This window comes from Fusarium proliferatum, assembly GCF_900067095.1.
Source record: "Fusarium proliferatum ET1 genome assembly, contig: FPRO_scaffold006, whole genome shotgun sequence".
Lineage (NCBI taxonomy): Eukaryota > Fungi > Ascomycota > Sordariomycetes > Hypocreales > Nectriaceae > Fusarium > Fusarium proliferatum.
This window is the reverse complement of record NW_022194795.1, coordinates 570,525-596,765: the sequence shown is the minus strand read 5'-3', so window position 1 is coordinate 596,765 and position 26,241 is coordinate 570,525. Positions and strand designations below refer to the sequence as shown.

At 49.4% G+C, this 26,241-nt stretch overlaps 8 protein-coding genes across 8 annotated transcripts; 5 read left to right on the top strand and 3 right to left on the bottom strand.

The window, feature by feature from the left end:
* Positions 1 to 575: 575 nt before the first annotated feature.
* FPRO_09276 (uncharacterized protein) lies at positions 576 to 4,413 on the bottom strand (the record flags this gene model as incomplete). The annotated part of the gene is made up of 3 exons (XM_031232652.1): positions 576 to 2,813; positions 2,869 to 3,170; positions 3,225 to 4,413. 3 exons carry the CDS (start codon positions 4,411 to 4,413, stop codon positions 576 to 578), a joined length of 3,729 nt encoding a protein of 1,242 aa, XP_031082567.1.
* Positions 4,414 to 4,756: 343 nt separating this feature from the next.
* FPRO_09275 (uncharacterized protein) lies at positions 4,757 to 5,840 on the top strand (the record flags this gene model as incomplete). Its single annotated transcript, XM_031232651.1, has 4 exons — positions 4,757 to 4,783; positions 4,844 to 5,063; positions 5,113 to 5,244; positions 5,293 to 5,840. The coding sequence occupies 4 exons, from the start codon at positions 4,757 to 4,759 to the stop codon at positions 5,838 to 5,840; spliced, it is 927 nt and encodes a 308-aa protein (XP_031082566.1).
* A 225-nt stretch (positions 5,841 to 6,065) lies between these two features.
* Positions 6,066 to 6,536, bottom strand: FPRO_09274 (putative splicing factor 3B subunit 10; the record flags this gene model as incomplete). Its single annotated transcript, XM_031232649.1, has 3 exons — positions 6,066 to 6,110; positions 6,163 to 6,369; positions 6,423 to 6,536. The coding sequence occupies 3 exons, from the start codon at positions 6,534 to 6,536 to the stop codon at positions 6,066 to 6,068; spliced, it is 366 nt and encodes a 121-aa protein (XP_031082565.1).
* A 694-nt stretch (positions 6,537 to 7,230) lies between these two features.
* Positions 7,231 to 8,582, top strand: FPRO_09273 (uncharacterized protein; the record flags this gene model as incomplete). The annotated part of the gene is made up of 2 exons (XM_031232648.1): positions 7,231 to 8,223; positions 8,271 to 8,582. 2 exons carry the CDS (start codon positions 7,231 to 7,233, stop codon positions 8,580 to 8,582), a joined length of 1,305 nt encoding a protein of 434 aa, XP_031082564.1.
* A 469-nt stretch (positions 8,583 to 9,051) lies between these two features.
* Positions 9,052 to 11,162, top strand: FPRO_09272 (uncharacterized protein; the record flags this gene model as incomplete). Its single annotated transcript, XM_031232647.1, has 6 exons — positions 9,052 to 9,176; positions 9,230 to 9,298; positions 9,354 to 9,896; positions 9,944 to 10,132; positions 10,184 to 10,458; positions 10,504 to 11,162. 6 exons carry the CDS (start codon positions 9,052 to 9,054, stop codon positions 11,160 to 11,162), a joined length of 1,860 nt encoding a protein of 619 aa, XP_031082563.1.
* A 2,629-nt stretch (positions 11,163 to 13,791) lies between these two features.
* On the bottom strand, positions 13,792 to 15,432 carry FPRO_09271 (uncharacterized protein; the record flags this gene model as incomplete). Its single annotated transcript, XM_031232646.1, has 1 exon — positions 13,792 to 15,432. One exon carries the CDS (start codon positions 15,430 to 15,432, stop codon positions 13,792 to 13,794), a length of 1,641 nt encoding a protein of 546 aa, XP_031082562.1.
* An 8,645-nt stretch (positions 15,433 to 24,077) lies between these two features.
* FPRO_09270 (uncharacterized protein) lies at positions 24,078 to 24,380 on the top strand (the record flags this gene model as incomplete). Its single annotated transcript, XM_031232645.1, has 1 exon — positions 24,078 to 24,380. The coding sequence occupies one exon, from the start codon at positions 24,078 to 24,080 to the stop codon at positions 24,378 to 24,380; it is 303 nt and encodes a 100-aa protein (XP_031082561.1).
* Positions 24,381 to 24,759: 379 nt separating this feature from the next.
* On the top strand, positions 24,760 to 25,824 carry FPRO_09269 (uncharacterized protein; the record flags this gene model as incomplete). Its single annotated transcript, XM_031232644.1, has 1 exon — positions 24,760 to 25,824. The coding sequence occupies one exon, from the start codon at positions 24,760 to 24,762 to the stop codon at positions 25,822 to 25,824; it is 1,065 nt and encodes a 354-aa protein (XP_031082560.1).
* Between the last annotated feature and the right edge of the window lie 417 nt (positions 25,825 to 26,241).

Sequence of the window (26,241 nt, the reverse complement as noted above, 5' to 3'; positions counted from 1 at the left end):
TGATTCGTGCAAAAATTTCTTGTTCTTACCCATGATGCTTGTGATATGATGTGTGACTGTTGCAGCAAATGAAGCTTCCTGTGATGTACCCTCTCATTTGATCGACTTGGCTTCCCGCAAGTTGAAGCTGACCCTTGAAGTATCAGTAGCTTGTATATGCGGATGATACAGTGCGTGTGGCGATCAAGTTCATTGGGGTGCGCTGAACCGCCATGTCTTTTTGAGGTCTTCTTGCCGTTGGTTGTATTCTGGTGTGTCAAATCATACACACTGCCCCTTTCCTCTATACATTCGTCTAATGATGATGCTACATAACTATGATACACATGCTGTTTTAGTATACAATATTATCTCTTCTTTTTTCTTTTGCGTATCCAAAGCTGCCTCCGCAAGTTTCACGATTTCCTCATTTACAACGTTGCACGTCACAACCGACATGGCGTTGAAGAGAAACAGAGGCGCAAAAGAGTGAAACACAAGCCTCATGAATGATCGTCCTTGTTCATACCGGCATTCATACTCCTGACATCGTTTCGGTCGTCGTAGCATATTTAAACACTTCATTTGAGAGCCGTTCAAGGCTTTTTGTGTTTCGAGTTACTCGATGTCGGTTGCTTCTTCTTTGAAGCAGACTGTTTCTTCTTCTGAGCGGGCTTCTTCTGAGCAGACTTCTTTTTAGCAGGCTTCTTCTCCTCTGGGAGGGTATCGAAGAACCCAATGACACTATTTTGGTCCTTCCCTCTGTTCTCTGAAGTCGCTCGTCTGGCGAACTGAGCCGCAAATGCATCCGCATCTGACATCGTGGCGGGTTTCTGTAGCTCTGGGAGGGTATATTTGCTGGGTTTGTCCTTGGCTTTCCCGGTAGTTGCTGATTTCTTTGGCGTTGCTTTGGGCTTGGGCTTGGGTGCTGGCTCCTGGGTTGCGAAGTTCTCACTCTGAACCTTTTTGCGAGACTTCTCCTTTTTAGTTGCAACCTTTGCCTTCCGAGGTTTTGGTGGTGTGACCTTGTCTTCTGGAAAATCTGGAAAATCTGGCGAGTTGCCGATCGGAGGAAAATCCTCAGCAACGCTCGTCATTGATTTCTTGTATTTGTAGGCAGCATCGATGCCGTAGAGCTTCCTGTTGTCTTCACTCAAAAAGGCCTTAGGGCTAGAGTACTTCTCGAGGAAACTCATAAGATAATCTTCCTCTTTACTTGGTTTGGTAATAATTTTGTCGTCAAATTTGGTCTCATCAAGCTGTTGCTTGTCAGACTTGGATGTCGTGTCGGGGTTGAGCTCAGAAGTCGGGCCCTCCGCCGCAAACAATGCGTCTATGTCGTCAAAGATCTCAACTGGAGTTCCTTTCTCTGGCTCTGGGCTAGGCGCGCGTGCATTCAAACGGACACGGCTTTCAAGCTTGCCACTGTTCGCCTTCGTGGCTGATTCACGTTCACCGACATGATCTCGCGAATCGTACCTATCATTGCTCATCTCGATGGCTGGCCTATGTTGATTAAAGTGGCCGCGCTGGTCGGGCTTGTAACTGTCTCCGCTCGTTGCTGATCTGTATCGATTTACGCGGCCGTGAGAATCAAACTTTTCGTTGTCGACAATGACGTCCTCAGGGAGATCTTCTTCAAGCAGATTGTAACTGAAGTCTTCTAGCTGGCGACTCTTGACGGATTTGTAGCCGTCAGACCAGGAGAAGCATTTTCCAGTGGCTATGTCCTCGACCAGTTGTAAAAAGCTCGTACGTCTCTTATCCTTGAAAGCAACTGGGTTCTCGCCTGGTAAACCAGCCTGGAGTGTAATCTCCTGACGTTGGCCGCCATGCTGTCCAGCCTCGATGCTAGAGTAGCGCAACGTGTGGCCATTCCAAGGCATTTCCACGGTCTGATGGATTTCAGTTCCACGGAAGTCGTAAAGAACGTCTCTCTTCGCGGTGTTCATCCTGCCGCTGCCACTTCCTCGTAGCCATGATCCTGGAACCATGAGCTTGGCTTGGCTCGGTGTTCTAAGTTGACCCTCACGGAGGTTGAGCTGCGATTTCTCAAAGAATTCCTTTATGCCTGGGTGTTTTATTGAGAGAGCATAGGAGCGTTTGTGCTCAAAGCGGACATCTACAGCCTCTGTAGGAAGAAGCACGTCACTGTTGTGCCACGGCACATAAATGTGGACGGTTGCGTCGTCTGGGATCGTGAAGTTGTCGAGATCGGCCTGAGGGTGGACGGGAATGGTGATATAGGCAGCAGGGTCTGCATGTTTCTTCTTATTAGAATCCGTTACTGGACTCTCTGAAGTATCGACATGAGGCGAAAGGTGCATAACAATGGAAGTAGTCTCCTTCAGGGGCAAGTCGTTGTCAGGTTTGAGGGCGGAGAAAGCAGCGGGATGAGGTGTAAGGGGAGCTAGGATGCGGCGTTTGCGGTAGAGTTCCTTCATCGAGGTGCTAGCGCGTTGGTGTAGGATATGGCCAAACCTCGCTGTAGTAGCGTCTACATTTCCACTGCGAGGACATTTCTCTTCAGGAATCACTGATTCGGAAGGCAGCCCTAGCGGTAGAGTGTTTTGAGTATCCTTGCTGATGGGTGCGACAATTCTCAGCCACTTCTGGAGCTTGTCTCTCCACGACATAGCCCGAGCCTGGCGTTGTACAGGTACGGGCTGGCCAGTGACTAGGTCTTGGTTATCAGATCGCGGAAGGCACTGCAGGACACCGTGGTCGGCGCCCGGGACGACACGGCCAACGATTAAGCGGAATACTGTGTCTGCAAGGTCTTCTGTCTCGGTTGGGGGCTCGTCAGGCTGGGGCATCCAGGAGACGCGCAACATCTAGAAACCATTTAGTATGATATTGTACGTTTCAGGGACAACTGGAATTTCGTACCTCCTGGGAGCCATGCCTTACAGGCGTGATTGAAGTCTTGGTAAGCCGGCCGAGCTCCTTGCGCTCTGCCTGCGTTAGAGCTACTGATCGAGTCTTCGGAAGAAGAGGGGCAACGTCGATAACCCGGCTCTTCATCCTCTGCACGGCCTGGTCAATATGAGCGAGGATACCGTAAGTAGTTGACTTTTTCGCTGTAATGTTGAGGCGGCATTTTGGAGTATGCAATGTTAACTTCTCGTCTTCGCCGACTATGAAATCCCGCTTGAGCTCCCAAAGTAGACGGCTTGTGTTGTTGCGACCATCTATGACCGTCAGTCAGTAAATATACCACCAAGCTCAGGTTTTTGGGAACAAACATATGAGAAAGGGGAAGATCTCAGGATCCATCCAAACGAACGCTTTTCCAAGATCGTCCGCGTGTTCCTGAACCTTAATCTTCCATTTATCCAACACGATCTTTTGAGCAAGGGTAGCCTTATCATTGCCACGCAGTCGAACCGAATTCATTGGAGTCCATGGTACAATCTCTTCTATCCACTCGTATTTTACCATGTCATGATCCCTGGGCTCTGGCTTGCGAGCACTGTGATATTCCCGCAGCTGGGTGACTGTGAAACCATCGCAAAGAGTGCTGACGAGCTTGTCGATATCAGTTTGACGCAGAATACGACTCGTGGGACAAATTTCGTCGATATTCTTGAAGATCTCTTCAGATTCAGGCTCTGTCATTCCGGACGGAGTCAAATTTTGCCAGTCAAGATCTGTAGTTTCTATAGGTTTCGCCTCCATCACAGTAGGGGCTGGCCGCTCGATGCGTGTCATATTCGGATTGTTGATGATAATGGCACCAGCTGGCATTCCCAGAGTAGAGACTCCGAGGGATTCATCGTGCATAAGACGATCGTAGAGGCGTCTCTTTGGCAAAGGTATGAGCTCGTCTTCAAGATCTGGGGCTTCTAGTTCAGGCAGTGCAAATGCCTCGATCCCTGGCTTCTGCGATTCTCCCAAGAGTTCGTCCAGCGCATACTGTTCGGGACTGGGTGAACGTCCTGATGACGATTTGGGGAAGTCGGGCAGGTCAGGTAAAACGTATCTTGACGATTGCGGTTGTGATGAGGATTCGTTCAGTGCATCGTCAACCAGCTTCTCTGGGAATGTCTCGTCGCCAGGAGATATCGTCGTGTCTTTCGAGATCGGGTCCTCGTGTAATTGAGGTTCCTCGGAGCTACTAGTTGGCTCAGAGTCGACGTTGGTGGTGGAGGGAAAATCCGGAGCTGGTGTGGTGTCTTCTGACCCTGTAGGTGAAACTTTTGACTCTTCGTCCAACTGCTCTTCTTTCGGCGTTGTTTTCGAAGCGTCCGTATTCGTTATGAAAGCATCAACCTTGTTCTCCCCAGCATTTCCAAGGTCGGACGTATATAGTCGTCGTGCCAGGCCCTCATGAACTGGACTTGGTCGGAAGCCCAGACCAGTGCTTCGTTGTGTTATTAAGCCAAACCTGCATGCCAGGCGAATACGCGGCACTCGTACTGCTCTAGAAATCATTGAGAAGTAAATAATAAATTGGGAAGCCCCATTGAGGGAGCGGAATGCGACAATGCGGCCAAATTTGCCAAAACCAAGGTAGAGAGAGAGACCAGTGTCACTAGAAATTTTATCCGATAAGCGATAACCGGATAAGCGATAAGTTCCCGCTACTTGATAAGATTAACGCGTCTAAGTTGGGAAGGGGAAGACCGCGTATAGCTTTTCGTCAGTATAAGCCACCCCCTCTATCTTTTTCATTTATATAAATCGCCAATACTTGCATCATTGGGACTTTGGCAGCATCAATCTGAGTGTATGTGTAAGATTTGATATTGAGTAACAACAATTGTTTGCTATCACTATGCCTACACAAAGGCGCCGTCGTCCCGTGAGTTCGATTCCTCAGTGATTCACGAAGGACGAAGCTCTAACTTACTATACGCTTCAGGCCCAAGACGAAGAATCTGAGGAAGATGTTCGGCCCCGTCAACGGAACAGGGCAGATTCTGAGGACGAGAACGAACAAGAAGCTAGCGATGCCGAAATGGACGAAGACCAACACCATGCCCAGAGTGCCGACGATCAACTGGTGAAGAAGCTGGTGCGGTATGTTATTTCCTGCGAATATTCGAGAACCGCGATCCGCCGAGATGGTATTAAAGAACGAGGTAACAACGGAAACTGTGGGATGATAGGCCAAAACTAATTCAGGAACAGTTCTCGGCACCCAAGGCCGATCATTCAGGCGCATCTTCGACTTGGCACAGACACAGCTCAGACGAGTCTGGGGCATGGAATTAAGGGAGTTGCCTGTTAGAGAGAAGATGTCACTCCAGGAAAAGCGTCAAGGTACAGCCATCATCCATCGTACTTGATCCAGCTACTAATAACGTATAGCTATGAAGGCTAATGCCCAGCCCAAGCTCGGTTCTGGCGCCTACATCCTTACGTCGATATTACCAGAAGCGTATCGCCACGCAACGATCCTCGCCCCATCCAAGACACCAAGCGCGGACGACGAAGCTACATACGCAGGATTCTACACAATGATCATTTCAGTGATTTCCCTGAGCGGCGGAGAATTGAGCGATCAGAAGCTGAAGCGTTATCTCCAGCGGCTCAACGCCGACCGGAATGTGTCAATGGACAAGACAGAAATAATCTTGAAGAGGATGGAGAAACAAGGCTACGTTGTCAAGAGAGTTGAAAGACCACCTTTGGGTCAAGATGGCGACTCGACTACGACGTGGCATGTCGGTCCTCGTGGAAAAGAAGAAGTCGGCTTTGACGGCGTGATGGGCATGACGCGGGAGGTTTATGGCGACAGCTGGGATGAAGACAGCGAGAAGAAGCTTCGTGCGAGTCTGAACATCAGGGATGCGCCTCAGCAGGACGGCGAAGAAGACGACGAAGCCGTGGGTGAAGGTAGTCGAATGCAGAGATAAGACAAAAGGGATGAGAACTAATGTCGACTTTATGATACCCCAATACAGACCAAATATTCAATTCAAAGCTTGAAACAATTTTGTATGGTGAAATATGGTATTGTAGGTCCAAAATCTTCCCAACCACAGGGGTATTAATCCTTGACGCCTTTCCAAATTCCCGAGCGAAACGAAACCACGTTGAATCTCTCAGCTCTGCCTGCGATATCGTATTGTCTGTCCGGTCTAATCCTCGCGTGGCGGAGGAGGACCACAAGGCTGTACCATTTTCTGTGCCCAATAGGTTAGCTATTGGCCGTTGACAAGGAGCAGCTTGACATACCCTAATCATCTGCGCGCGAATCTTGATAATGGGCTCGTTCTCAGCAAGCGCGATATAAGAGAGAAGAGGCCTATGGCCGGCGATGGAAGAGTATGTGTCGCGCTGAATGTTGGTGCGCCATTCCCAGCTTGTCGTGTCTGGGTGACCAGTGCCGACGTATTTCGCTTGGAGGCGCTCGAGTTCTTGCTGAGTGCGGAGTTTGTCGGCCTTGCTATCTGTCAGCATACGATGTTCGTAAATTGGGTTTGGAAGAGACGTACCATATTGCTTGATATTAGAGGAGGTTGTTTGTTAGCAGACGAATGAATGCGCCGAGATCGCGAAATGATGAAAGTTGATGCGCCTGATAAGATAGGGCGCCTCGGTATGTGCATAACGCGAGGACCTAGGACATGGCCAGCAATGCCCTTTGGGTTGATAGAAATTCATGCAAATGAAATAATTATACGAGAGACATTACTGCGTCATCTTTTTATCTTTTTATATAGTATACAAGAAATGATTGCATTACTGTCATTATGGGCATCGTTGATCTGGTTCATACCTATGTCAAATACTCATTTCCATATAAGTCGGAATGATGAGACCTTTTCAGGTGGCCAAACTGGTGCTGCTCAAGACTTGCTTGAGAATAAAGGGGCTCGGCATGTTCTCTTATCCTACACAACATCTTGTCTGTATTCCCAGTAGCAATATGAGAATTTGTTGATGGGCTGTAGCGATTGAGGATGAACCAGCTGCCTTACCAGCTGGTTTACACCGCCTAAACATCGGCAGTTTGGGCTTTACCTACAGATCTCCAGTTAGTGACCCCTGCTTCTCATTTCATCAAGAACAATAATAGACGACTTTAACACGAATTGATACATCACAAAAAGACCACGTATTGACTACGAGCTGCTAGTTCATTGACCTAATCAGTACCATTACTCATTTTGCATATAAAGTTCAGCAACCTCAACTTTACTGACCTTTTGGCAACCCCCCCCCCCGAATTCATCATTCTTACAAGTTTACTACTTATAGAACAAGAACGAATCCAACCTAGTCACGTCAGGATAGGGAGAAATGGGTTCGACGGGCAAGGTTGCTCTTCCAGAACACTGGACAGAGTTGAGCGCGGCCAGAGTGCACAGGCAACAATGCGCCGACGAAGTGGATGCCATCAAGAAGGCGTGTTTATCAGAATGCGAAAAGGAAAGCGTGGTGGAATGCGAAAAGTGTTTCCCTAAGGTCCTTGACAGGATGCGTGCTCGATATTGTGATGCTGAAGGCAGAGAGTGGTTCTCAGAGCGAAGAGCATTTCTGAACGAACTGGACGTCATGTTTACCGATGTCAAAGATCACAGAAAGATCGACCTCACATCAATCGAAGACAGTATTGCATCGGAAAAAGAGGCATGGTACCGCTGGGTGCTACGCATGTACCCGCAGTTCCTCTCAGTAGGAGAAGGCGGGGCAGACCAAGACGAGCTGCGAGCAATGCTAGACGACCCGGTTAAGCGCTGGGAAGAGCTCACTGAGAGGATATGGGAGGGTGTAGGCAAGCCAGCCAACTGGGAAGCCGACGTGGACTCCCTTACCGACCAAATTACAGCCGTCAAGAACGATGCAGCAAAATTGAAACAGATCTATATCGACTTCTTCTTCAAAGATTCGCAAACCGGAGAAGTGGTGGAAAACGCACAGCAATACCTGGAAGCGTATGCGGCCAGCGACACAATGTCCATTGAGCAGGTCATTGATCGGATCTCACAAGATCACAAAGCGAGCCTTATGACGGAACCGCAACGTGAGCATCACAGAAACCGACTGGATGAGCTGCGTAGAGCAAAGATGGCATTTGAGCAGAACAGGCTGCAGAATAAGACTCGAGCCCAAGCAAGCCAAACGCCCGCTGTTTCCCAGGACTTATATAATCTACCACCCTGCGCGGTTTGTACAGCTACAGTGGACCCTAAGGATGTTCTCTCATGCTCGGTGTGCCAAGCACTTGCTCATATGGGCGGCACGAGGGAATTAACAGTGTGGTGCTCGGATGAATGCTTCGAGAGGGGTGTCGTAAGTGTTACCAGCTTCTCCAGACTGACTGGATCTAACCTGAGCAGGGCGACCACAATGAATTGGAGCACGACTGCGAGAGTGGAGATAGATGTGTGCAGTATGATGATGAAGACATCGAAATGCAGGACTGGACTAGCAACGCAGTGGCGTGCAAGGAATGCATTGATCAAAAGAGGGACACTATTTATTGCTCGATAGGATGTGCAGCATCCAATCTCGCGCGGCACAGACACGAAAGACATGGACTTAAGACGGCTGCGTATGAGATTAAGAAGCTGGCAGTGCCGCTATGGGAAATCGTGGAAAAGACTCTGAAGGAAGCAAACCCGGGACTGAAGTATACAGTCATTGAATAAGGGTGTGCGTGTATGTATATATATATGTGTTGAGTTGGGTATTGGCAACTGGCGTATTATTATTTGGGCGCCAGCATACGTTTTATTAAGCGTGTCAGAGAGAGAGGAGAGAGGGTTTAGGCAAGACATCAATTAAAGAAGCCATCTTTCCCTACATTTGTTCTATTCTCCTTTGTTCTATTTTTCTAGAACATCACTCGAAATCCAATACTCACTCTCACTGGCTGTATTATATGCGTGCTTACATCCAATGTCAGCCGTCTTGTGTGGGTCATAAGATCCGAGAGCTGTCGGCGATTGAGCATGATTCGGTTCCTCATTACGCCGGCGCAAGTTACGACTCTCTCTGTCACTTTGTCGCATGAGGTTTTCTTCCTTTCACTGTTCAATCATTGGCCCTGCACAATTCAATACCGAACCGCCACCAATCGACATCTCGACATCTCGACATCTCGACATCTCGACACAAATGGCGAGCGAGTCACCGACAGCAGAGGCTTGTCCAGTTCGGAAGAGGGTCTCAACAGCCTGTGAAGCCTGTCGCGCTACAAAGATAAAATGCCAGCCAAGTGAACAGCCTGGGGTCTGTCGCAAGTAAGGCCTCTCAATCGAAGATTCGGTTACAGCGCATCATCTGACGTGGAAAGGTGTCTCGAGTCCAAGAAAGAATGCATATCGAGAACAGGCCCGCGAACGCGCAGACGAAGGACTAAATAGTAGGAAATACTCTGTCGCATTGGGAAATCAGGCTGATAGATAAACTTGATACAGCGCGATGGAAACTCATCAACCACCGCCTCCTCCACCACCAGCGCCATCAAAGACTTTCACCATTGACTTTGAAGTTCCAACACAATTGGACGTCGATGAGAACTTTGAGAACCTCCGAGACTCACATGCGCAGTTCATAGACTCAATATTCCCCTCAGATCCAGACGCGGATCTCAGTAGCTTCGAAGACTCGCCCCTCACGGGCTTTCCCACGCCATCCTCATCTCACACCCTTTCGATACAATCTTTCCATGCGAAGCCCCAATTCAACCTCGACTCCGCAGGGTCGCTGTTGGTTTCGTTTCGGGGGATGCTGGTTCATTACCCTGTCATTGTACTGAAGCCTGATGAGACGGTGGCCAGCCTCGCTGCGTCCAGACCGTTTGTCTTGCTCTCGATATTGGCTGCAGCTTCTGGATCGCGCACTTTGCAGGGACACACGCTTTACGACGATGAGTTTCGAAAAGTTTTGGGCCTCAAGTTTGTGGCAAGTGGTGAGAGGAGCATGGAATTGCTGCAAGGCATTCTCATCTATTGCGCTTGGTCAGTAGATCAGCTTTGAACAAGTTTGGCATGGTTAACATTCTCAGGTACCCATTTCATCTGAGACCAAAGAACAGACAGGCCTTTCAATACTACCGTATGGCTGGTGATCTATTAAGTGACCTCGATCTCGACCAGGAGATGCCTAATCTTGACAACACGATACCGGGCGATATGAGCAGTATGCAGCTCGACAGACTACGGGCGTATCTAGCATACCACTATGCCGTGTCCAAGTACGTCCTCCTCGAGATACACCAATACCAACTTACTCACAGTTTGGACAGCTTCCTCTGTACTTGGAAGAAGATGGATCTGCTCATGCCCCAATGGACGCCCTGGACCGCAACGTGCTGCGAGCTACTTCACCGCCACGCCGAGGTTGATGGTGATGTTTCACTGAGCTACCTTGTTCGACTGGCAAACATGACGACCACGGCAAACAACTCGATACGAGACAATGATCCACAGGCGAACCAGCAGGTTCAACTTATGCTCCTGGGACTTGAGATGCAGCACAAGGAGATGAAAGAGACCATGGTGCCACATCTCTCTCGTTCAGGTAAGCCATCTTTATTGCAGTGCTAACATTTCTAACGTTGTACAGCACCTGTGAAACTCGCACATCTCTTCTTTGACGTCTTTTTGCAAGGTGGTGCCATCTTCTGCCTCACACGCGCCAACACAAGGAAACCTCATTTCATTCACCCATCATCAGTCCGTCTCACACGCTGCGTGAATAACACCCGCGCCCTGTTCGACTACCTCCTCAACCTCGACAGCTTCAAGTACTTCACAAGCATCGATTGGACAAAGTTCATCCTCTCCGTGATCCTCGCTGTGCGACTCTCTTTTCCCATATCTGAGGTTCCAGACTGGGATCATGCTTGGGCACGCTCACAGTTACGGTTTGACGAATTCCTCGAGTTCATGTGTGACGGGCCGGAGGATCTCACACCGTCTAGTAAACGTGTCGACGTACTCTCCGCAAGCCGTGTGATACTGCGTGTTGTGAAATCAAAGTACGACAGGCGCATTGCTATGCTCACAGCACCGAGTCTGACTTCAAGGGGCGTGGGACACCAAGGATGCCCCATGTTTGATAAAGATATGCAGCCATACATATCGGCGTGGGACACAGACTTTGACATGAATTCTGCAATGCTCACACCGGGTCTGAATACGGATGGACAGCAAACCATGTACCATGATCTATGGGCGACCATGACCATGAGCTGGGCAAATGATGGCTCGGTGGACTCGTAGAGCGCTAGCGGAGCTTTTGGCCTATGTATTATCTGCAGCCAATGGATGTGATATCTCAACTATCCTCAAACAGTCGGCGTTGTCGACATGCAACTGGAACACTACCACCCTGGTAAACATGTGACAGATGCTTCATTCACGCAGTAAGCAATCTCATAGCTACGGTTTCAGTCTCCTTCTAGGTGATTTGCATACTCGATCCCTGGGTTCATCGACTAGCCGTACTATATTGCAGCTCCATTTCCACTGCCACCACCGTCGTCCCAAGTTTATCATACCTGCATGAGCATCCCCCTCACATATACCTCCACAAACACCAGAAACAGATTATCTGATCAGCCTCTCAACTACACCGGATCGTCTCCGCCTCCTCTCCCATCCAATACCCGCAGACCACACAATCTCCGTGCCTCTGCAGGCGTCTCAACACAGAAACCACCCATTTCCACCCCCTGTCCTCGCCCACACACCCCTTGCTACCGGTTATTCCCACATGACAACCTCCCTTGTCGCACAGCATCTCTCCCCCTTCCCAATTTCCGCGCCCGTCCCGTCCGCCCGTCGAGGGTTCGGCCCGCGAACCTGGGTAAGCTAGATTGTTGTGTAGTAGAGTGTAACCCATCTACAGGCTGTAAACAGAGACAGATGTATATTGGTAATGATCATCCTCTGGGGCCTCCCGTCACCGGTTTCCGATGGTGCGTAACACGAGCAGGAGCATCTACACAGGCACAAGCGCCTCGGTCTGTGTACGAAGCGCCAGCTGCAGCGAATGCAGCACCACTCGAAGCGCATACCCAGATACACGACCTGCTTTAACTTGCATCTGTCAAGCCACACGATGCTACCCTACCCTGTCAGCATTTATATGCGTGGAAGCCTCAGAGCCATTGGTTAATAGCCGGGTTCATCGAGATGGATATGCCTCACCGGTAATGCTGGTAGATACTCATATGATCAAATCCCTAGGACTTGAGCATATAGTTGCAAGTTGCATTTCTTGATCATGGGCGAGGATATCGTCGGCTTCACTTCCAATGCACCATATTTTTTGGGGTAGTAGTTGCAACGTCAAGCTGACTGGGCATGTCATGACTTTGAAACTGCATTTCAAGCGCGGGCAACCCAATAATACTGTGATGATGGAGCTAGTGGCATGCCGATGCCCCTAGATTTTCGTCAATACTTAGTAATGAGGATAGGAACTTGAGTATTGAGATTGCCAAAGAGCGAGGGAATTGACATCACATGGACGCGGAGACACGAGAGTTAAAAAACAAATAAACAACTGAAACTTGTACTCTATCGCTAATAACCGCCTACCGGCCGAAGGTAGAAATCTGTAGCCGTAACATTGAGACTCAACAGCATTTACCAGAAGAAAGCCCATAATCCACCGTGCTATGCTTCATCCGCCTTAATGAAGATGTAAGAGGCTGTGCTTGCAAATGCATGCCCCAACTCGCGCGACAGTCCGAATTCTGATGCGCGAAAAAGAAAAGAAAAAGAGAAACATGTAGAAAGGAAACGCCCTATTCCTGCGCCTGACGCGGTGCACATATGGATATATCGCGTTAAGCCCAGTCCCTTCCCAATGTTCCATTGATGCTATCCTCCCTTCCAAATGTGACATTCCAAAGAGCTCTGATCGCAACAGCAACAGATGAGCTAAAGCATGCCTTGTGTCATTGTCAACCCTGACCAAGATGACCATCAACAAAGACTTCAAACGCCAGTTTCCCGTAATGATGGATCAGATAAATGAACTCCTCAATGCCGATGTGGTCTGCTGGAAATGCCCAGTGGTGATATCTTGGTATGCGTGTTTGTCGAGTCCTTGATCTCGTGTAGCCCGTCCGATCCCATGCTCCAATCCTTCTGAATGCAAACGCGGGACGACCGCTCCAGTTTCTTCCATGCTCCAGGAAATCCTAATCCATCCTTACCTTATCCCAAATAAACTCCCAGCATTGATAGGAACCAAATGAATCTCAATAACCCGCGCTTCCCTGAACCCCATTCTTTCATGCAAAAACACTCCATTGTGACTCGCCACATATCAGCTTCTAACCTCCATTCTTCTTCACCTCCCTTGGTGAATTTCGCCATGCTCTACCGTCTTTGTTTTACTGCTTTTCTCTTCTTCTCCTTTTGGGTTTGTACCGTGAAGTCATAGGTTGCGCCTCAGTTGCAGTTACCAATTGTATTGAGAGAAATCAGGGGTGCGATCAAGTTGAAGGAGATCGCGGCGAGAGTTTGTGGCTTGAACTCGAATTTCGAGGTCCGGGCAAACAGTGCGCCAAGTTACACCAGATCAAAGACTGGTGATACTTTGTGTCTGTCGGCTCTGAATCATATCCACACCCAACCGAATCATCCACAAGACGGCTGTATTGAAGAAGTACTCCAGACTGCGAGGAATCAAAACGCCGTATATAAATGATGAAAATGAGTGGGTGTTCGTAAAAAATGGGGAATCATTGAAGAAATATGAAAGAAAAAAAGAAAACAAGACATAAAAAAGCAATGCATTAATTGAGCACGAAAGTCCCCAAGCCAACTACAGGAATAGTCACACATGAAATCCAAGTATGTGGATTGTGCTCGTTAGCCATGGAGAGTATTTTGCTTAATTGCCTAGCATATAAGCTGAACTGAAGCCTGATGGTTGAGCATGGGCACTGTGAGGCGATGGCGTAACATGGTTGTTGAACGCGGCAACAGGCCAGGCTTGATGTGTGAAACCACCAAAAGTGCCAGCGGAGCTGGGGTTCATCGAGGCCCCTCCATGAAAGGGGCCTCGGCCGTTTCCGGGCATGGGCTGGGGGAGACCCGGGGGTGGTAAAGGAGCTGAGCGGTTGGCTGACCCGAAAGCGTTCATAGAAGCGGCGAGGTTGCCGTTCATTTGACCCAGTGCACCTGGGTTTGCGTGAGCAGGATTCTGACCAGCTCGTACACCAAGGGGATTCTTGGAGAAGCTGAGTCGAATTCCACCCTTGTTGCTGTTGGACAAAAGTTTTCCATATAGTTCCGTCAGCGCCTTGGAAGCGAATGGGATATCTTCGAATTCGACAAAGCACATGGGCCCATTTCCTTTCGTGCGAAAACAAAGACGTTTGTAACCCCGCTGCTTGGAGAAGAGAGTCTTGAGTTCTTCTTCCGCCGTGTCCATGGGAAGGTTACCAACATACAGAGTGTTGCAAGGGGGATTCTGATCAGCCGTATTGGCATGTGGATAGTTCATGCGTCCGTATGGTGATTGGTTTGGAGCCTGGTACCCAAACTGACCCTTGCCCGACGGAGACATGGGGCCAGACTGTGCTGACATTCCGCTGCCGTATTGAGGCAGAGACGAAGGAGCGGAAGGGGGCATGTTGGTGTTGAGTGAAAGAGAACTCATCCCGTTGATGGGAACACTGGGAACAGTGGCCCTGCGCGGTCCGTTGTCGAAGGAAAGTGCGTCTTCAACGAAATTGAGGGGGTCGTAACTATCGTCATAAGGATCATTGGCGATAAGGCTCTTGCCTGTCGCCCTGCCAGGCTCGTTCAGGTGATTGCCAATGGGAGAATGTGGCGAGAAAATCTGTTGCAATTTGCCCTCATTCTTAGGAAGGTCGTGCCCAGGGTAGACATTGGTTGTTTGAGGGGAGATGTTCTCCATTGACTGAAAGACCCCGTTGTGAACAGGTTCTGTAGGCTGTTGATGCGCAACAGGGGGCTCGTCGCTGATAATTTCGACTCTCAAAAGCGCACTATTGGAAGTGTTCGCACAACCATCCAGCAGCTGTTTGGCGTCCTCAGCGCCTGCTCTTGTTCGGAATTTGAGCAATGCTGTAAGATAGTGTGGCTCTGCAGAGTCCACAGGAAGTAGTTCAACATCAACAAGATCTTGCGACCAAACCAGCATAAACCGCACCGACTCTCTGGAGGTTTCTAGCGGCAGATTTCGAATTAAGACTTTGACCGGGGAAGATGAGGAGCCTATTGGTGCCGGAGTGTATCTGTGGAAATCGCGCGATATCTGGGGGTGAGAATATGGTGGTGCCATAGATCGAAGGCCCGGGTTCATAAAACTAGGCGTAGCCATGGTTGAGAGTGACGCAGCAGATGCGACTGTACTTGTGGTGTTGGATAGGGCTGCCGTCGCAGCAGATGATTTGGCTGAAGTAGCGGCAGGAGGCGGCAAGGGACTTGCGTGATAGGAAAGATTGGCTGTTGGAGATGCTATCCTTGCTGGATCGGATGGTGGTGCGCTTTGATCAATGTTCATTGCCCACTGTGCAGTTGCATAAGCTGGGACAAGACCTTATTCGTCGGAAATGCGATTTGGGGTTAAGCGAATGCGACGATCGAAGAGACCTTGGAGTTGAAGCTTGTCGTGACCGCGTTTGTCGTGGGTATTGTATTGGTGCAGTCGCGGGCGCAATCGCAAAGTTGATGATGAGTGTGTCGTCAAATTCTGAGAGCTGAGTGACAACCTGGTAAGACTGAACGGTTTGAGGCGAATCGTAGTCTGGCGCAATCTGCCTTTACGTGCGTTGTGGTGGAGGATCGAGGTAAACAGTTGCGCGTTGATGGCTGGCACGGATGATTGACTCAATGATATCAGTATGGATGCAATTGGGCCTGAATGTCGCTATAATCAAGACAAAGTATGGTGTTGCGCTCTGTAATTGCGATGTCGCGTTAGCAAGATGATGGATAGAATGCGCTGAGAAACTGACGTGAAAAGGAGTGCGACAGACAGGACAGACCGTCGCAGTGAGTAGAGCAAGCAGGTGTGGTGCAAGTTGCAATGAATGTTGCGAGGATTAGAGAGGGGGGCCGTTGTGGTTAATGTAGGGGGGGCGCCAGAAACTCTCATACCCCAGCCGCAGGACACGGCTACCTTAGGTAGGGGAGAAACGGTAGCGGCAGCGGTAGTGTCTGTAGCGAGAAGATGGTGGGAAGGATTGGCAATGCTTGGTACCTTATCCCTACAGCGAGCAGGTAGGTGGATTTGGGGCCTGCGTGGGAGGGAGGTACGGTATGGGTGTCCCCAAAACCAGACTGGTATGTGACTGAGATACGCTGGGGTGAGGAAACACGGGATTGTATCTTGGTGCCTGAATCAAGCGAGGGAGTTTTAAACACCTTGTGTAAGAGGAGCCAAGGGAATGGAGACCAACCCAGAGAGTGCGACTCGGTGGGTAGCAGCAGCAGAGCGACGGGACAGGCGGAATATCCCTAAAAGTTCAGGTAACACCCAAGAGTGAGTGGTACGGATACTGATGGCAGTAGTTACCTACTTCGTCTGTCCTTGGCTACCAAAGATTTGAAGAGAATGACAACCCTGCGAAATCCTGCCAGTGTGTGCGCACGTGTGTGTGTATGTATGTGTAGATGGAGGGATGATGTTGGGAATGAAGAGGAGAAACGGGAAATGAAGTGGATAGATTGGAAGCAGAGCACGGGAGATGGACGAAGAGGGGCGAGCAAGACCGTGTGATATTGTTAACCACCTTACCTTAGTAAAGTCACTCAGTGATTTGAGAGATACAGATGTGTAAGGTAGGTAGGTAGGAGGTAGTGGAGATGGGTGAGAACTTGGAGGGTAGCAACGGCAGCGAGAATCGCAAAGTGCGGCGCGGGCGCAAGTAGTCTCTCTGTAGGTAAGCTGGTAGGGTAAGGTAAGGTAATCATCAATCGGTAGCTGGAGGTGAGAGTCTGTCGCACGTCCCGGTAATTCCTCAGCTAGGTCAAGGTACAGTAAGTAAGCTCCGTTTCCTTCTGACGCTCGGTCCAAGCACTGCTGATCGATTTGGTTTCGTGCTTGGGCTGAGCTGGGCTGGTTCGGCTGCTTCCAAGTCCTTGGTTCAATGGAGTAAATTGGATCCGTCCTTGTCCTTGTTGTGCCTGGGCACGCTGGACGCTTTGCTTGTGTTTGGTGGACACGGTCTTCGCTAGCGACTATCGTGTCCGGGGATCAGGTCCGGGGATCAAGGGGCTCAGAGAAGCTTGGACTAAAGGGGAATGGTTGGAAAATAGAGTGGTTTTCTGCTTGGTTTCGAAGATGCTATTGTTGATCCAAGCACCTGAGAAAATGGTGATGAGTAGAGAGCTGTTAAAGAAGCCAGCCCCGAGGTAAAATGTGCAGGTCGCCTTGACATCCAAGGACCCGAAATGCGTCTCCTACAGATGCTGCAGTGGTACGCTGAACTCGGTGTTGCATGTATGTGCAGTTCGGTATAGTATGTAGTTGGCCGATGCAGTCCAGCCGAAGCTGTTTCAGCCGCGATTGAGACTTGATGTGCCTGAGATGGTTCAAATGATAGATTAGCCACTTGAGGTCCAAGCAGTCATCTGTATCATTACGTACCTACGCAATATGTTGCTTCCAGGTAATTCCCAAGCTTAGGTAGTCCATACCTAGGTACTCAGGGAAGAGGGGCAGTAGAAATGCACTTGGAAAGGTCAAGGAGGGTCTCTGATTTTTAATAGACGGGGTCAAGGAAAGCGAAAGTTTATTTATTGATGAAGCAACCTTGGACCTTGCCTTACATGACCAAACCTCACCAAACACAGCCTCCCACGGCAATACGTGAGGTATGATACACCGACAACTTTCATTCTGTCCGACTCGAGTTAATGACTCCCTCGGCTTTAAATTCTAACCGCAGACCTTACCCAGACTCCATGCAAATACATTGACGAAAGCTTGTATGTATGTGTGCATCCCGTCAGGATGAAGGTGAGAAAGTGACTCTGAGAGAGTGGGTACCTACTGGTTTGTTATCCCAGGAGCGAGTGTGAGTGACTGAGTGGGGTGTGAACGCAATTTTTTGGCGTCAATGGTGTATTTGTCTCTAGGCTATCGTACCAATCGGAGCATGATCGCATGGTGTGGTGCAAAGTCAAAACAAAAGAAAGTCTGTCTTTAGCGCAATCCGGCGCCATCTGGCGAATGAGTGACTTCTTCTGAGGTTGAAAATGGTCGACGCTAAAGTTGGAGGTTGACGCTAACTCTTCACAACCAGCATCAAGAAGCAAAATGCCGACCAGACAGACCAGACAAGACAGACATGGAGGGGGAGGGAGGGGAGAGGAGAGGAGAGGAGAGGAGAGGGGAAATGCCGCCCACCTAACCAAAGACAAGCTCAGACAAGTAAAACATACATCAACGAGGGGCAGGTGATGTAATGTCATGTTGGGAATATCCAGAGGTCAACAAACAAAGCAAATTCAAACATTGATCCATCCTCTAAAAGCCAGGCTGCCAGGCAGGGAGGTCACACATGATCCTAGTGGCTAAACGCAATAGCATTATGGGCCGGTATCTGTCATTTCACGCCGCGTCGCTACCGTTCGATTGCATCCAAGCGATTCCAAGGCTGGTAATTATCCAATGGAGATGGCTGATTCATTGGGGTTTGTAGATTAGATGGTTGCTAAACCTGCAAGTCAAGCGCCCTTGGATGGAGAGATCTAAGATCAAACAAGGTCATCAAGATCGAGTCTGTCATAGAACCCATCTGGGCAATCCCTTCCTGCCCAAACAAGCAAACAACAACTGCAGGCAGTGAGGTAGGTAGGTAGGTACCTACCCACCTACCTGCTCTCCATCTCGTCTTATTTCCCCCGGCGGCTCTTACCAATCTCACATAACTACTCTACTGTACATTTAGACGCAACAGAACAAAGAACAGAGAGCGGGGCAGGATCTTGCTTGGCCATCCACACCTCGCTCATGCAAAATTAATTACTGTAGGCCCCCCCTCGGCAACTAAATCGCCGAATGAAGTCTCGACAAGCGGGGACATGGAAGGTGAGCTTCCTGCTGAATTGGTTGAATTACGATCATGTTTGATAATGATAGAGTTAGTAGAATGCGCCTGCGTAGCATACGTCACATACACCATGGCATTATCATTTGCACCATTTCGCTCTTGTTACGAAACCAAGCCAATGGACTTGGTAAAAGTGTTCTTTCCTCGTCAACCACAAGCTTATCATCAGCCGCTTCCATACCAATGATCGCACTCGTAACCGCGCCTCAGCCTGAAACTGAAGGGTCCAAACGCCAACTCAGACTTTAATTCAACCCTCCCATTGACACAAACAAGATCACTAGGGCCACAATCACCCCAGTTTGACTTTTGTGAAGCTGCTGTCATCATTTGTCCCTATTATCGTCGTTGCACAGGAGCCAAACTCGGCTTGCGACTTTGTTTACTTTTCGTTACTTTGTGGACGACATACAAGCAGCCACAGTAACACTGCCGACGGGTTCGCCTGGATGTGGTGAAAGTCCATATGCATCTCAAATGAACAGCAACCTCGTGCTGCTGCAAACGCAAGCTGGCTCGTGCCCGGATGTCTGTGACAAGACGCCGTTGACACCATAGACAGAGGGGAACACTGCTTCCTCCCAAGAAGACAGAGTACTCTAATGATGTGAAACCAGGGAACTCTGACCGAAGCATGAAAAACACGTCGGCCCATCGAGCTACGTACCGGCACGCAAAAGCCCTCCAAAGTGCACCCTCTACGTATTGCACCGAGTGCCTCTGGGTCTGGGGCGTGTTGTCCCGACAGGAGCCACGTCTACCCCCCATTTTCGACGAACATTGGACCCTCTAGTTACTCCGTAGCGAGTCCCCAGTCCTGTCACCTCCCAACTCAGTCACAGCTAAACCACCCAGGGCTGTGGCCGCGGGCGGGAGGGGTGCACAGCCGGTGAGCCAGCATGCAGCGATTGTTGACAGGGATAACAGGCCCCTCCCATACCTCTTCCCCTGTCAATCAGCCAAGATAATGCCCTGCTACTGGAAGCTTTCTTCTTGCCCTGTTTGTCATCTCAATGCCCACTGGAGAGCAAGGTCTGGGTGAAGGGGATGCATCTTTCCCCAGCTTGGTGGTGTCATTAGAAGTCAATGCGTTCGCCAACGCAGACTCAACGGCATATCGAAGACAAAGCAACGGCGGGCCTCGGGGTCTTGTCCTTCCGGAATTCGAACTTTGTCCATGTGGTCGTGCAAAATATGTAAGACGGCTCATTTAGTGTGACTCGGTCAATCTGGTTCATGGTTGAACAGCTGCATGGATGACCATGGCCACGTTTATAACACACCCACAGAAAGTGTAAACACCTAGGTTCCCACTTATATCGCTATCAAACTCAAGATTGAGCGTCGTGGTAGAGTAGCTCGCCTGCATACAACGGCTGGGAATAGACACAAAGAGCTACCTGACTTCCCAGATTATTGGGCTCCGGGATCGATCGAACGGCCCGCTTGCATCCACAGGCCTAATAATTGGCCCCCACCGCGGACATACGGAGTACAGGATGGGGAATTGAAACTGAGATATGCGCTAGTCAAGACCAGTTTGACGATTAAGTGAAACTACAACAGCTGCACAGTTTCAAGCTTCACGGAAACATACTTAGGAGCTCAAGGCCAGGGGGCTTGCTGACGGAAACCAGGCATCCTGTGAGTGGAGTCATGGCTTGAACTCTGTCGTGCATATCAGGGATGGCTCCGCTTGGTTCAATGCCTGAATATCCTTCTTGTCCCAGTAATGTTTCATCCCTTCTTAAGGTCGTATAGATATAGCTACGCTACCACGGATAAAAACGACTCTATGGGTTACAAGAGACAGACGTTAACTTCGTTCAAAAATCAGCTCGACAGCCTTTGGAAATTTGCCCAGGACGAATCCATCAACACCCAACTTGGCTTCTAGTCAAGTTCTGAAATAACAAGGTAGCAGGATCGGGGGCCCTTATCAAGAAGGGCATCCCTTCTTCTCCCTTCATCGCTGGCATGGCTTCTTTGTTGCCGTATCACCTTTTTCAGCCATCAAAAGGGCACGGTCTCGGCAGGATTCCCGTTCCAAAACCGAAGCCCACTTCCACCTGGGTTTCCTCAATCACTTAAGGATGCGAAGACTGAGACTCAAGCTACTGAATGACCTCAAAGTCCTTCACATATCTTAACCCTGCCGTTGTATTGATACCATTCTGGTTCTCCATTCTTCATTGAAGCGGACAGCCGGACCCCCCAAAGGTTGGAAGAAGGATGCAGGCAGGATGCAATGAAACTGTCAATGAATCGTCATCTTGAGTTACGGTTCATGGAAGCGCGCATCAAAGAAGATTCAATCAAGGTCACGAACATACTCACTTCGAAAATCCTGTAATCAATGATCCAGTGTACTGCCACTTATTACAAGTCTCAGCTCATTGGATGGTAATTGTTTTTCGCAAAGGGATGGTATGTCAAATCTCACATACCTTTGTTAGCAACAGCAAACAAATCATCCGCAGGTAATTACTTTTGAAGTCACCTGGTGTCACGTATCTTACCAACGGTAATCCACGAGCTTCCTTTTCCGCGAATAAATAGGAAGACACAGCAGAGGTAGCCACCACTTTCTCCGTTGCTTAGACTGAGTCATAGCCTTATCGAAGGTCATGGTGTTGTCGCAGATCTATTGCCTGGCGCCCGAGGATGCAGCTTGAAATTTGAAGTTTGACGTTCCCGGATTACGACCCTGGGTCGCGTCGTCCTCTAGCTCAATTAGGTCGTCATTACTCGACCTCGATTGGCCTTTGGCAGCCTATACCTGCAGCAGAGCTTGGGGAACAGGACATTTTGCACACCTATGCTCAGTATCCTATTGGCCTGACTAGAGGTGTGTGTGATCGGACCTCGTGGTGATATCGCATAGCTTCTTACCAGTCATTGCACTGATGACGGATATGAGAATCCTTGGAGACTGAACAAGCGCTTTGCGTGAAATTTCAATATGAACTTTCATCAGCTCATTGACAAGTCTCAAAATCGTAGACGGTTTTGCTGCGTCCCAAGTTTAATGTTGTCCACAGTTCCTTCAGGCATACGGCGCCAGCCATATAGCCGTACATACGCGGATCACTTACCAATATCGCTTTTTGGGAGCATCATCATATCTCAGATAGGTACAATCGTGCGCATTGGGGTGATCCCCATTAAAACGATTTATCCCTTGCTACTGGCACGCACATGTGGTCTAACGGTACCACGTGAATGACGGATTGCGGCTGAACGCAACATTCTCAGGCACAAATTCAGGGTCTCGGTATAGAAATTGCCAAACACATCCGCCAAACGCGTTGATCATTCTACAGATCTCAGCCATTGATCTGAAGATGAAGGTGGTGCTAGCAACGTCTCACAACACGTGTTTATTGCAGCACAGAAAGGACAGCCTAGATTGCTTCTCATGGGGTTGCTACTTTCGGGTCATTGATTTTGGCCATTGTGTTGGAAACTGCCCTGCCATGGTTAATACGACAGGGATCCCCTGCCGTGACATTTAACGCCAACAGTCCAGCCCAATTCACAGGCCTGCGCTCTAGTCCATGAGTGAGGTCACCGAGGTATGAGCGTGCCAGGCCCAGACATCCATCCCAGATGGTGCGTCTAAAACCCGTCACATCCCGGTGGTATCACTGGATCCCCCAGGCTGGATGCCCGTATAATGATTGACGCAATGCCCCTTGGGCAAAGTCACGACTACCATTTTGAGATGCCATTAACCATTCAGTCCCAAAAAAAAAACTTTGTTCAACCGATCAAGCGCGGATGATCTCGGGTCTAACTTCACATCGAATGGGACCAGCAGTCGAGTTATACTACATACTGATGTTGACTTTGGGATCCATCAAATTCTAGACGAAATGATCGACGGTGCCCCGATAACCGTCGATGCTCATGTGACACATTCAAATCTTCTGTCCCTTCTCAAGACAGACTAAAGTCCTTGACAGCCACTGTCTAAGCCGCTGGGTGGATATGATTGTTCGCACTAACATTGAACCCTTGCCTCGAGACAAGGAGATCACTTGGGTCGCCAATGACGAGAAAAGACGATCCCCTGCGCGACTGTGTGAAATACTCCGAAAGCAAGGGATAGCTGTTCAACGCGAATGCTTTTTTCCCCTCTTGCATTTCCCGTTCAGCTTTTTCTAATGTGCTCGCACGTTTTCCTTGCTGACATGATTTTGTCCAGTAAACGAACGGCCTTGCTTCAGCATCGGGCTGTTTGTACCACAGCGCTGAAGTCAGATGAATCAACACATCCAAGTTGGGGAAGGTGATGGCTAAAACAAGGGGCTGGAAGCTTGCGTGAGATGAATCTACCTCATTATACGGTAGACTGACCAACAAATTGTTTTGCAGGCGTGCAGCTCAAGGTTCCTGAGCTAGACGATGACAACCACACCCTCCCAGATCAACCGCATACATTGAGCAATGATGAGGGTGATCAAGTTTATCATTCTCACCATCATATGTGATGACTAAGATGACTGTTCAATCTGTTTTATAAGATCAGCGGTCGCCTGACCAGCAATAATTTGCCTATTTGTTGACTTGGCATTCACGCCGGGTGTTTAAATGGATAAATGATCCGAGAAAGGGCAATTGACAATCAGCAAGTCAAAGTTCACATACCTTTCACGAAGTTCTGAACTACACAGCCTGCAGAGGTGCTGTTGCCTTATTGGGGCTTGCAGCAGCTCGAAGACAGGTTGTTCGGCGAGTCTTTCTCAAACAGCGCAGTTCAGCACCGGAAGCCCAGCTCAGTACATGGTACCGAGCCTCCGAATCACAGGGGACAAGTCCAGAGAGAAATATTGTCTATACCCACAGCCCTTTGCATACCAGGGCTACTGAGCTCTAATGAATGCCAATGCTCGACCGTGCCCCCCACAATGTAGCCTCGTTGAGATCTGGGCGTGGAAACTCTTGTCTCTGTGGTGTCCGAAAATAGCCATGAGCCTGGCTGGGACTGCTAAGCTCCGAACAGCCATGGGTGAACGGTGAGCATGGCGAGGTGCATCAGAACCCTTTTTCAGTTGCTTGGTGAGTATTGAAGAAGCTGATCGGATTTATGTTCGGCAAGCCCAGAATTGTTTGCGCATTGATATTCCCAGCACTGTCACTGGCTGGACTCGCCAGTGAAACTGCGTTACATTTCTCCAGTGAATGCAAGAAGCAAGGATTTATTGCAAATGGGGGCCTTATTTATACCAAGAAAACAGAAACTCATGTGCCGCATTCTTCTCCTCTCTCCATCTTCTCCTCTCCATCTTCATCTTCATCTCAGTCTTCGGATCCCAAAGCGTTGGCATCATCAACAACTTCTGGAGTGGATATCCAATACCTGCCTACCAAGCTCGAGACGACCCGCTAAAGCTAATTTATCGGCCTACAAGGAAACAACATTACACGATAGGCAGATCAAAAAGGTGAGATTGGCCTGGACCCTGCAAAAAAGGGCTCAGACTCCACACGGGAGATATTTTTGGTCCAACGGCTTTTGGCTTGATAGCTGACTAGTTGGGTTCGTTGAAGCTGAAGCTGAAGCTGGGGCTAATTTGTTTGGCTTGATAGACAGGTCAGCAAATCGTTTTCCAATATCCGTACTCGCAATCACTATCATACCGTGTTCGTCTCGTTCATCGCTCTGTTCCAGGGGAGTCAATTGTCTACCCCCATTTGCCGAGATCATTTCTACTCAATTCAATCAAAAGATCTCATCTGTCCCTAGTACATACAACATTCAGTCAGCTATGGAGCCTACCAACGATATCAAGGGCCTCATCCACCAGTCACCGCCCGTCGATGTGTCCAAGCCCTACGATGCCACAACTCTCAAGGGTAAGACCATTGTCATCACCGGCGGTGCTAATGGTCTTGGTTCTTACATGGTTCGCGAATGGGCATCGCATGGGGCAAATATCATCATCGGCGATGTCGCTGACGCAGCGGGCGAAAAGCTTGTAGCTGAACTTACAACTCAGTATCCGGACTCAGCTTTTGCCTTTCAGCATTGCGACGTCACCGACTGGGAATCACAAGTCGGCCTCTTTGAGACGGCGGTTCACGTCAGCCCTCATGGAGGCATCGATATTGTCGTCCCTAATGCCGGTATCATCCTTCCGGACGTCTCCATTCAGTTTGAGGAGCCTGCTCTCAAGAATGGACGTCTTCCAAAGCCCAACACGGCTCAGTTCGACGTCAACATCACTGGCGCTGCCTATACCACTCACCTCGCCATGTACTGGCTCCCACAGAATGGATCTTCCCCGCGAGATCGTTGCCTGCTTCTCGTCGGCTCGCTTGCGTCTCTTTGCCCTTTCCCAACTCAAACCATGTACACGATGAGCAAGCATGCTATTCTTGGTCTCTTCCGCACTCTTCGTGCTACGTCTTTCCGGAGTGGCGTTCGTGTCAACATGATCACTCCCTACTATGTCTCCAAGTCCAACATGCTCAAGCTCCCCATCGAAGCTGCCTTCCTCTCCGGCACAGCAGGCGGGGCAATGATCGAGGATGTCATTGATGCTGCCACTCGACTCATTGCTGATGAAGAGATTGCAGGTCGTGCACTCTGCGTCGGTCCCAAGCTCAAGTCCGCTGGCGTGGAGGGTGTGGAGGATGTGGATGCTCTCATGACCGTCCAGGACTCTGAGAACGACGGACAAGGGCGTGCTGTATGGGAGTGCTACGCCGATGACTATGACAACGTCGATGCGTTTGTGAAACGTTTTATCTTACTTTTGAACGCCGCTGAAAGAGTCAAGGGGTGGTTTGGTATTTTCACTGACATATGGGGCATGCTGCGACGCAAGTGAGCGGCAGCCAAGGATCGCCAAAGACCCCATTACAGTCGCTTTCGGTGTCAGTTTCATGAGTATTTGAGCAGTCGAATTGTGGTCGGTCTTTGGAGACACGTCATAGTCAAGGGTTGGTTACACACGAAATCATGCATGTAGACTATTGCCAAGTCATGAGGATAGCATGAGATGTGTCGTGCTGGATAACAGGATCATAGGCATGCACACGAATAAAGAGCTGATGACACATTGTTATTATAAGATAGGATCTCGTATATGTGATGAGTTGTGGCATCAATGGGCAAGTAGTTGTTGAACAAGTTGGGGTGATCTGAACATGCGGCTTGTCGCAGCTTCATGCAGTGATTCTTTTCGGGGATGGTGACGCATGGGATGACGGGTGAATGTTGTGTAACATGTCACGATAAATTCGTG